At 41.1% G+C, this 12,218-nt stretch overlaps 1 protein-coding gene across 3 annotated transcripts in view; it reads left to right on the top strand.

Annotated features, from left to right (window-relative positions):
- The window catches only part of PTPRR (protein tyrosine phosphatase receptor type R), a 203,608-nt gene that overhangs the window by 179,022 nt on the left and 12,368 nt on the right, over positions 1-12,218 (top strand). For all 3 annotated transcript variants that reach the window (XM_060245073.1, XM_060245076.1, XM_060245074.1), the window contains one exon: positions 421-578. In XM_060245073.1, the coding sequence (XP_060101056.1) occupies positions 421-578 (158 nt within the window). The remainder of the gene's footprint in view (positions 1-420; positions 579-12,218) is intronic.

Here is a 12,218-nt window from a genome sequence, read left to right as displayed (position 1 = left end):
TGGGGTTTTTCTGTGAGCTTTTTTCCTTTGGGCTTTTTTCTTGGAACCATTTGAACCTAAGTCTCCCAGATCTTTGTCTGTCTCTCTGTCCGCTATATCATACTGGTACCTTTCACCGTATATGGCCAGATCAAATAGTGATGCTCTAGCAAGGCAATTCTACACACATAAGCAGAATTTTCCATTGCTAGCTATGAAAGGAGAGACTGTCCATGACTGTCCAAACGCCAGAGGTCATGATGATAACACTGGTTTCTAAACACAGGGCTCTAAAAATACCCTAACAGTCTATATGAATGTTGCATGTTAAACAGAAAAACTGCAAGCTATCTAGAGTCATTGTTCTGGAGAAAATTTGTGGTATCTTATATGCTTGTACCTCTTTTTTAGTGAGCAATAAAACTGCACCATTATTTTCAGCATGGAAGTCAGTCAAAATATGTCAAACATTATTGGTACACATCCTGGCCAGACCACAAAACTCCAGATAGTGCTCAACCTCTTCTACAGTTCATGCTGGATGTAGAAAAAGATAGGATGGCATCACCTGGAAGAGGACCTGTAATTGTGCATTGCAGGTAAATAACTTTTTTTAAAATGTTGCTTCTGATTTTCCAATTTTGTAGAATGTGTTAGAGATGAATCAGAAAGACTTTCTAAATAAATGTGCTTTTTGTTGACATTCTACTTATGCCTGATAACATGTAATGATAGATTTTGACTATTCCATAGACTTTCCAACTCTAGGCTTGGAAATTCCTGGAGATTTGAGGGAGAAACTTAGGGACGCCCAAGTTTGAGGAGGGAAAGGAGTTCAGCAGAGATGTGATGCCATAGAGCCTGCCCTCAAAAGCAGCCATTTCCTCTGGTGAAAATGATCTCTGGAATTCAGGAGTTGCCTTACAATGGCTTTCCTCTTGCCTTCAAGATTGGAGACAAAGGGTGGTGATTGGGGGACAGTCATCCCAGAGGCAGCCACTTAATTGCAGTGTGCCTCAAGGGGCAGTGCTTTCCCTCATGTTTAACATCTACATGCGCCCCCTTGTGCAGAATTATGGTCTGGGGTGTTGTCAATATGCAGATTACACCCAGTTCTATCTACTGATGGACGATCGGTCTGACTACGTCCCAGAAAATCTGGACCTGGCGCTGGAAGCCATGGCAAGATGGCTCAGCCTGAGCCGACTGAAGCTGGATCTGATGTCCTTTGCCTGAGTCACAGCAGTCCTGGCCGGAAAATTCCTCTACTGGCTTTTGACAAAGTGCCACTTGTGAAGGCATCCAAGTTCAGATGTCTGAGGGTGCTACTGGAGCCTTCTTTAACAGTGGAGACCCAGATAGTAGCTACTGCCAAATCTGCCTTTTATCACCTTAGGTGCGTAATGCAGCTGGTTCACTTCATCAAGTGCGGCAGCTTGGCAACTGTGATCCATGCTACAGTCACCTTGAGATTGGACTACTGTAATGCCATCTACATGGGGCTGCTCTTGTCCTGAATCCAGAAGCTGCAGCAGAATGTGGCAGCAGAAGCTGGTGCAGAATGTGGCAACCAGGCTGCTATTGGGGCTCTCCATGAGAGAGCACATACAGCCTGGGCTGCAGGCGCAGCACTGGCTGCCTGTGGCATACCGGATTCCCTACAAGGTGCTGGCTATTGCCTTTAAAGCACCATATGGCCAGGGAACTGTCAATCTTAGGGACAGCCTCTCCCCACATGTTCCCCAGAGGGTACTTTGATTGGGAACTCAAAATTTGTTATCAATTCCCAGGCCAAGGGAGGCAAGACTCAACACACAAAAGAGCCTTCTCAGTAGCCACCCCTTATTGGTGGAACCAACTTCCAGAGGATGTCAGAGCTTTGCAGGACCTTGTCCAGTTCCACAAAGCCTGCAAGACCATGTTATTTCAGCCTGCATTTGGCGAGGAGGGAAGCTGATTAACTAGAATCAGCTGAGATGACTGCCATCACCGCGGACATTATAACTTAATGGATGTCTTTTAAGACCACTGAATGCCACCTATGTATCTATTTAATATATTGTTTACTGTATTTAAATTAGCACCCATTGTTATTTTAACCTAATGTTTTTATATTGTTGTTTTATTATGTATTGTGAGCCACCCTGAGCTTGCTTTGGCGGGGAAGGTGGGATATAAATTGAATAAACTAAACTAAACAAAATTCTGTAGTCTTGGGATCATTTGTAATTATAGGAGAATTCCAGGCTTCACCTGAAGGCTGGTAATCCTTAAAACATCATAGAAAGAAGCAATATGCTTGAAATGCAGATGTGAAGCCACATAAGCCGCTCTTCTTCTGTAATTTTCCAAAATACTACTGGCAGGCTATTCCATTCATTATGCTGCTTCTTGACACAGCCCCCGCTCTGCTATATAAACCAGAAGTTCAACAGCCAATTAGCAAATTCCTTTGTATGTCTCATTTTATTTAACAAGGATTATGCAAATTTATCCACAACATTGTTACTATGGCAAATTCACATTCACATTCCAGTGTGGCCAGTGTAATTTGTAACACACTGGAAAGGCTACAAAATTCAGTTCTGGCTTCTTTCAATGTAATATAGTTACTTTACATATCTCACTTGATCTTGAATTGGTGGCACATTCCACCACTTCCCCCTAGCACCCTAGGTCTTCACTAGGGGTGTGAACCGAGAAAAAATTCCTTATGACTTCCAATCCAGGCTTTGGGTGGGATTTTCCTGTGATTGCTTTTGGGGAGATAGGACAGTACTAGTTTGGGATTCAAGTCTATGTGGTTTTGGCGTTTGGAGCCATTATTTCCAATGGAGAATGTGTATGAGGGTCTGAGCCAGCTGTTTATAAAAATAATGGCACCAGATTTGCACAAAACATACACCTCCTCCAATCTAAAGATTCCCTGAAGTTTCACGTAAATTGGACCAATTGGGTCAATTTCACTGCCCCGCGAAGTAGATGCTTCTCCCTGCAGACTCTATTCTCTCCACTGATTTCAAGCAACAGCCTAGCAGGAAAGCCTAGTTGGCCATAGCATTTTATTTTCAAAAAAAACTCTCTGTTTTTCTACTCTTACAGTGACTGACTGACAATAAACATTTCTTACTTTTCCTCTGAAAACCCTGCATTCAGAAAAAATATATACAATTGCCTATTCTCACCATTTTGTGGAGAAAAACCACTCCAGAATTCTGATAAAGAACTGCTAAATTATGCAGCAAGTTGAATAAACACAGAAACAAAAACAGAGTGGAAAACAACCTTGCCTAGGCTTCTAGAGTACTTTTCTGTCTGTGAGGAAAAGTGGCAAGGAAAACATCAGTCATAGTAAGCTGTTTGGAAATCGTATTATCTCAGACTTATATGATTCAATGCGTTTTGGAGAAAGTGGCCTCATCATCCCTCATGTCATTCAGAAATATAGCTGTGGAATCTTGTGAGCAAAAATTCTATGTTGTGAGCTACTGGCATTTAAGTTGTGAGTTGCTGCCATAAATTCATTTGCTCTGGGGCCATTTTTCCTGAGCTAAGAAAAAAACTGTGAGCTAGCTCACACTAACTCAGTTTAGAGGGAACACTGGATGTGAACTGAATTTTTGAGAGAAAGAATTAACCCAATACATTGGCCCTTTATACTAGATCTATTTTAACTTTTCCCCCAAATGTGCTCCCATGTAATCAGGACTATTCATATTTGTACAGAATGAAAACAGAAAGAACACATCATTGATTAATCAGAATTTATAGTGGTTGATCTGCTTAAGAACTGTGACTTTGATTTCTGGTAAGGAAAAATCAATGGGATGATCCCTTGACTAAAACAGTTTGATCATTACAAGTGGGGGACCTGCAAAGATATGCATAGATCTCTCATGTTGACCTCCCCTATGTCCCCCTTTTTCTGCTTCTGTCTGTCCTCCCCCCCACACACACACAAGCTAACCTACATTTATCTGCCTTCTCTGTCTTCAGCTTTCCCTCCTTCCCAACCCCCTGGCACCTCCTCCCTAGGAAAATTCTGGTCAAGTTGCATGGTACCAGCCAGGCCAGGATCAGTTGTGTGGTGCAGAACCTGCAAGAACCTCACTTTCCCCTGTATTTCTCTACCTGAACTGGTTCCTCCTGGCAGCCCCCATATCCTCAACTTTTCGTTCTTCCTTCTCTTCTTCCTACTTACCAAAAACCTTAGCTTTTATCTGCTGCCCAACTTCAGCATTATTTATTATTTATGCATTTATACCCTGGTTTTCTCCACCACAGAAGCCCAAGGCAGTTTCCATGGTTCTCCTCCATTTCATGCCTATAACAACTCTATAAGAGTATATAAATGGCCCAAGTTTCCCAGCAAGTTTCCATAGCAGAGTGGGGATTTGAAACTGGACCTCCCAGAGACTAGTCTGACACTCTAACCACTCTAATCACTTGCGTTAAACATAATGTGGAGGGAATTGACTCTCAAGCATGCGCATGGTGGCAGGATGATGATTGTAGCTTCATCATTCCCTCCCTTCCATCCTGTGCATTTTTAGTAGCAGAAATGAGCTGTAGGGGATAGGCTGTTTGTCTTACTGCTGGTTTCATGTGTCTCCTGGACAGACATGTGGAGCTAACAGTAGGAAAAACAGCCTGCCCTCCACAGTTCTTTTCTGCTAGCAAAAGTGTGCAGAGTGGAAAGAAGGGAATGGTGAAATCTCTGTTGTCCCCATACACACACTCAGGAACCAATCCCTCCATTTTTAAGGTGAGTGCTGAGTCACGTGTTAAATGCTTGTTTGGGGTTTCACACCTAACGCAGTTCACATTTAATGTATTGTCTAATTATACATATATTGATTCTTTTTTCTCCATGGATAATATTTCAGAGCACTAATAGTCTAGATCAGGGGTGTCGAACTCATTTGTTATGTGGGCCAGATCTGACATAAATGAGACCTTGATTGGCCAGGCCATGTGTGTACCTATTTAAGATTAGGTAGCAGGGGGGCATGGCTTTGGTGCCAAGGATGATGGCCGCCTAGGAGAAGAGCTCCCTCCCTCAAATACTCTCTGAACCTCATCTACCATCGCTATAATCAGAACTAATACTATCTGGGCATGGGCAACAAAAGCGGAGATAAGACAGCAGCTAATCCAGTAAGTAGTAAAGACATTTCTGGTTTCTTCGCCAAATCCCGCCCTGATAAAAATCAAGACCCTGATCTACTTATCGCTAGCAATATGGCAGCTGCCAAGGCCTCTACAGCCCCTGTTTTCCCGTCCTCAGCCGATCCGGCATTAGTTACACTTTTAGCCTCCTTGGAGCTCATACTCAAAGAGACTATGACTTCACTAATTCAGCCTCTCAATGATCAGTTTTCCAAAGTTGAACAAGCCCTACAAGCAGTCCACCAAACAGCCAAGGGGGCCAAAGAAATTAGTCTCTCTTTGAAGGAAGACGTAACTGCCCTTCAACAAGAAAATGGCGCTATAAAGGATAGAGTCCTTCATTTAGAATTTTAGAGTCCTTAAATTCCGTGGTTTTAATGAACAATTAAATGTCGACCTGGTGGCTTTTATTACAGACTAGCGAGAAAATACTATGGATTTGCCTGATGTTACAGCTCCTATGCTCTCTCTAATGCCTTCCGCCAGGGCCCCCCTCACAATTCTGCATGATAGGGCCCACGGGATATTATCGCAGTCATCCCTGATACCAGAGTGTGAAAAGCAATTCTAGAAACTGCACGAAGCCAAGACCATCTTCTGTTTAAAGGGGACCATATTTTAGTTTTTCAAGATTTACCTCCTGCGGTACTCAGCAAGCGTCGAGCCTTGAAGAGCGTCACTGAAGCCCTGCGGCAGGTGTGAGTTCACTATAAATGGAAAAATCTGACATGCCTGCAGATCTCTTTTAAGGACAAACTTTATTTTGTGGATGATTTAGCTTTGGGAATGAAGGTGCTTCAAACTCTCAATATTAAGCCTGCTGCCAACAGTCAGAAAGCTCATTCGAAACGGTGCCACGCTTCCACGTCGTCTTCCAATGATGAAATGAACTAATATCAACGCTGCCATGTCTGTTGTCAAGTATTCAGTTCCCACGTTTTATGCAAGCTATATACATTGGCTGTTCATTATTGTTGCTAATTATTGGCTTTAACGTTTTTGCAATGTTCTGATGCTAGTTACTATCGGGGAGAGGGGGGAGAGGGAGGGCTTCCCAGGTTTGCCTCCGTGTTTTTGATAGTCTCTGTATAGGACTTTGTTCCTTTAATTCCAGGTCAGGATTTTAATTTCATTTTCATTTCTTTTTCTCCTGGAGCTCGTGAGACTATCATCTTCTACTTTAGCTTGATGATTACATTTTCAGTTTGCTACAGTAATCACTGCCACTTAACTATAAGCTTCATATCTGTGTGTTCTTGTTGGGCTACTACTGGGCATCTGACAGTTAACTTAGCTTATATAGAGCTTTGCTTGTCTTGTAGTGTTAATCTTTGCATATATTATCTCATAGTATTTGCTTGCATATTAAGTCTTGCCTTGTACTTAGAATAGTTCTGTGAAGCTTTATAAAATTCTAATTCTTACTGAAATTAACATTACAATTTAGAACTTAATTTGTTTTTACAGGGTTTTTTTGGAGACCTAAATCCTTTATTCGCAGTAGATGTTTGTAATAGTGTACTAAGCTCTCTTATAGAAAGTTTTTACCTAACGTAATCATACTAGATTTAAAATTGTTTTAATACTTTAGAAAATCAATTTAGCTCTGATTATTCATAACTAATTCTTCACAAATTGTCTGAATTTTTATGGTTAATCAAATTCTTTGGTAGAAAATTAATATCTCTTGATTGTTAATAATTAATTCAGCACAAGTTGAGTAGCCTTTTAGAATCCATTAGGTTTTTCTCTGCAGTAATTGCTCTGACTCTATAAGTATAAATAATAGTTTTTAAGGTTAAACAGTTCAATTAGTAGCTAGTATATAATTAATTGCTTTTTGATCTTATTGGGGTGAATCAGCTTTTTATTGATTTGTGTCACTGTATTTTATAAGGGGGGATCGTTCATTAGATTTTAGAAAGTTGTAACTTGTCTGCTGTTGCCTTTACCACTTAGAGTGTCTAACCTTGTAATTAATTTTGTATTTTTGAATTGGACTTCATTCTGCCTAGCCTCCTTATGTAGTTTACTAATCTTGATCTGCCTCTCTTGTCTCTGTAGTGATTTTTAGGTGTGTGTGTTTTTTTAATTATCTGTCTGCCAGCTTTGCTCCTGCTCTTTGATTGGTCCACTCCTGTGTTTTCTGCACTTTCAGTCTGTTTCCTATCTCATTTTGTGAACACCTTGTCTTCTTTCTCTGTATTTTAGTCTTATCCAATCCTTTCCTATTCTTTTTCTGTCAGTCACTATGACATGAGCCATGCCTGGAACATCACCTCACTAAATGTCCTAGGGCTACATAGCCCCATTAAGAGGAAATGTATTTTGAGTAATCTTTCTAAACTACATACCGATATCTGTCTGCTTCAGGAAACTCACTTAAGGAACCTATCTGATGTCTCACTGAAAGCTTCATGATTTCAGTCTCAATACCATGCTGCTGGGAGCTCTAACTCTCGATGTGTTTCGATCTTACTCTCCAAGCGGGTGCAATTTCAACTAAGGGTGACACAGCAAGATCCTCGTGGTCACTTCATTTTTATTAAGGGCATCCTTGATGACTTGCAAGTTACAGTCGCCTCAAGCTACGCGCCAAACAGTGACCAAATGGCTTTCTTGGAAGAAGATGATGAAGACGATATTGGATTTATATCCCGCCCTCCACTCCGAAGAGTCTCAGAGCGGCTCACAATCTCCTTTACCTTCCTCCCCCACAACAGACACCCTGTGAGGTGTGTGGGGCTGGAGAGGGCTCTCCCAGCAGCTGCCCTTTCAAGGACAACCTCTGCCAGAGCTATGGCTGACCCAAGGCCATTCCAGCAGGTGCAAGTGGAGGAGTGGGGAATCAAACCCGGTTCTCCCAGATAAGAGTCCGCACACTTAACCACTACACCAAAAGTCTCTCCAAGAGACTTTTGCTGCTTTGCATGACTTTCAAGCTGGCGAGCTCATTGAGGGTGATTTTAACCTCATCAATGACTACAATCTGGATCGTTCACATCACAATCTTCAGCATCCTCAGTGACGTAGGCACCAAGCTAAATTATCAGAACTCTTCAGAAGATTTCATCTATCGGATGTATGGCGCCTTCAACGTGGCACTGACAGGAATTATACATACTCCTCCTCTTAGTGTGATGTACATACTAGAATCGACTACATCTTACTATCTGATTCTCTCCTAAATGCAGCTACGAAATCTGATATTGGCCCTATTGCTTGGTCGGATCATGCATGGATGTATTGTACCATCAACCTTGACAACTCTCAAACAATACCAAAACACTGGACTCTGAATAAATCTTAATTGATGAATGAAGAGTGTGCACAATATATTGAGTCCCATATTAAGCAGTATTTGGACAACAATGGTGCCTCAGACATGTCTGCATCGACGCGATGGGCAACTCTCAAAGTAGTGCTCAGAGACCATTTGATATCCTTATCGTCATCCCTAAAGAAATGTGGTGAAGCTCTCAAAAGTGAAGTGCTTTCCAGAATTCAGCAGTTGGAGTTTCTCCATAAAGAGCGTGGTGGGAAGAAGATATACAAAAAACTGCTTATGGAAAGGAAAATTTTGGAATCGTTGAAGAGTTCCCAGATCCAAAAGAACCTTCTATACTTGAAGCAAAGGCATTGGTTCAACTCTCCCCGATAGCTAAAGCTCCTTTCCTGGAGAGTTAAAGACAAGTCTGCATCTAAATTTATCCACGCAGCTCGTACCAGGGATGGTCATCTGTGCAACAAGACCTCAGAAATACTCAAAACATTCATGGATTACTATAAACATCTATACTCTTCCAGGAAACCCTCGTCTTCTTTGATCTCTGAATTTTTGTCCCAACACCCTCAAATAGAGCGTTTATCTACTGACCATAGGGACTTCCTTGATCGCCCTTTTTTTCCATTTTACATACTGAACAACATAAAGAATTTAAAGACCAATAAGTCCCCAGGCATGGATGGCTATTTGTCTGAATTCTATAACAAATATGCTCATATACTAGCCAACCTTTTGACCGATGCATGTAATGAAATCCTCCAAACTGGTTCTCTTCCCTCTACATGGAATGATGCCTCAATTGTTGTGCTGCCTAAAGCTGGTAAGTATCCTACGTTCCCAGCCTCCTATCGTCCTATATCGCTGCTGAACTCAGATTACAACATCTGCACTGCAACACTCGCCAGGTGTCTCAACTCAATATTAACTAGGTACATCCATCCAGACCAGGCTGGTTTTATGCCTGGCAGAGAGATCACTGACAATGTACACAAGACTTTGCACATCATATCCTCATGCCAATCTTCCAAGTCAGCGACAGTTTTGCTCTCTCTTGACACTGAGAAAGCATTTGATTCCCTGAAACCATCATACCTGCTATCTCTTCTGGAGCACATGTCCTTTGGAGGATCTTTCCTTAATGCCATTAGGGCTATATATTTAAACCCATCAGCACAAATCAGCATTAATGGCCAAGCATCAGACAATTTCAACCTACAAAGGGGAACGAGGCAAGGGTGTCCTCTGTCTCTGGCTTTATTCATGTTAGCTATAGAACCTTTGGCAACATTGATAATAAGCAATGAAAACTTACAAGGCGTCACTTGCAGTACCCACACCATGAAACTCAGCATGTTCGCAGATGATATGTTGCTCTACATTTCCAATCCTGAATCTTCTGTTCCTCCTCTTCAAGACCTTCTATCTTCTTTTTGTCAAGTGTCAGGTCTGCAAATCAATCAATCCAAATCAAATATTCTCCCTCTGAACTTACCAGCTACTTCCAAGGCATTCCTGAAGCAGCACTAGTCCTTCCAGTGGTCTCAGTCTTCAATTCCATACTTAGGTACTCAGCTACTGAATGACCTCTCACAATTGCTTCATCTTAAATTCAAAGTGAAGTTTCAAGAAATTTGTTCAGATATCATCAAGTGGGATAAATGGGTTGTCTCATTTGTAGATAGGTTACATCTCCTGAAAGCCTTTGCATTCCCAAAACTACTGTACCTATTTTGCACTCCAATATTTATTCCTTTGATTCTTCTTCGCAAGTGACAAGCGTCATTTAACTCTTTTTTATGGAATAATAAAAAAAACAAGTTTGCTTTCATGTCTTACGCCGTCGCAGCACCAATGGAGGGCTTAGTGTTCCTGATCTAACCCTCTTCTATAGAACAGCATTATTAACCAATATAGTAAAATTAGCTTGATATGGGGACGCTGCTGAGTGGTCCAAACCATTCAGAACTATGTTGTTACCACTCTCTCCTCAAGACTCAGTTTGGGTGGACTCTAATCATAGAGCTGCTGGACTTAATGAAATCCTATGTTGAACGCAATTTATAAAATATGGGACTCCTCCTGTAAACATTTGGTACCTGAACTCTCTCGCTTCTCCTCTATCTCCAACCAGGCTTGGTTACCTCCCGGCCACTCTTCTCCTGTTCTTCATGCCTGGAAAGCAGCACATATTTCCCAATTCAAAGATGTTTCCTGTGCATCAGGCCTCTTCTTGAAATCCATATTGGAAAAGAAAACTAGTAAACCTATACCTTGGTTTTTTTACTTACAGCTGAACCATGCCTTCAACACTTTGGATCTTAGCAAAATCTACCGCGCTCCACCCACTGACTTTGAATGCCTACTCCAATGCTCATCTTCCAATAACAAAGGCCTTATCTCTGCAATTTACGATATTTAACTCTGCCTGGATAGTTCAAAGTCCATGGGGCACCAGTTGTTGTGGCATCAAGACTACAATATCTCTATCTCCAGAGCAGTGGGCTGGAATATATTCATCTCCCCTATGCACCTTGTCAGTGATCAATACTAGGCTGCAAACATTTAAAATTATCAATCGGTGGTATCTCACCCCTGTGAGGTTAGCCTACTTCTCAAAATCCTCCTCTCCTCATTGCTGGAAGAAGTGTGGCCAGATGGCTACATTTGCACACTGCTGGTGGGAATGTCCAACAATAGTAAAATTCTGGACAGACGTCTTAAACATCATTAACCATATCATAACTTATCAGATTCCTCTTAACTCTGCTCTCATCTTTTTAAATTTTTGGGACTCTCTCACTATCCTCAGAGTGAGACAAGACCTTATTGTTAGCTTGTTGGTAGCTGCCAAAGCATCGATAGCCTCTTTTTGGAAAACACCCACAACTCCTACAGTTATTACCTGGCTTTCTAAAGCATGGGAGCATTTTATCATGGAAAAAATACAGTCCAATTTACAGTAATCCAACTCTTCCAATTTCTCTGCTAAGTGGCTTCCTTTTGTTGATTACATTACTTCTCAAGAAATTTCTCCTTGCACCTCTTCACAAATGTCTATGCTCTACTTTTAATCTGTTAGTGTCATATCTTTACCTCCTTCACTTCTTACTGGACACAGGAGTGGCTCATACTGTCTTATGATTTTGTTTGTTTGTCTGTTCTTCTCTCTGTGGGTTTATTTGATCTTACTAACTGTTTATGATTTGCCCCTTTCCCAAGTCCTTCTACTGTTATAGATTTTTATCCAAAACATCTACTGCTGATCAACTCCCTATAAGGTCTCCTATGGAATTGTTTCTTAATGTTTATAGAGCTTTATATTGTGCAAAGCTCTATATATGGTTTTAGCAGTTATAACTAGACTCACCTTACTAAGTTCTTTGTCATATCAATTGCTTTTTATAAATCTTCTTATAATTCACTTAATCATATTATTTTTATATATGTAATTGCCTGAAATATCTTAATAAAACTGTTTAAATTTTTTTTAAAAAAAGATTAGGTAGCAGAGCTATAAAGGACACAGACAAGCACAATTAAAGTTTTTTTTTAAAAAAAAAACTTAAAATATGCTTAAAACACTAGCACTCATTGGTCTTTCTTTGTATTTCTCCCATGGGATCCAGGGAACTGGGCAAAGGAAGCTCTGACTCTTTTCTGCCTTCTCCAGGGGAAGGAGACTCAGCCAATAGAAGGAAGAAAGGCTTGGCTCAGTAGCTCTGCTGTTCAATTGTGATAGCCTGGCAAAGCAAGCTCTTCCTTCCCCTCCCCTCCTTCCCAAGGG

This window comes from Heteronotia binoei, chromosome 8 (assembly GCF_032191835.1).
Source record: "Heteronotia binoei isolate CCM8104 ecotype False Entrance Well chromosome 8, APGP_CSIRO_Hbin_v1, whole genome shotgun sequence".
Lineage (NCBI taxonomy): Eukaryota > Metazoa > Chordata > Lepidosauria > Squamata > Gekkonidae > Heteronotia > Heteronotia binoei.
Note: the sequence above shows the minus strand (reverse complement) of the source record. Positions and strands in the feature narration are given on the sequence as shown.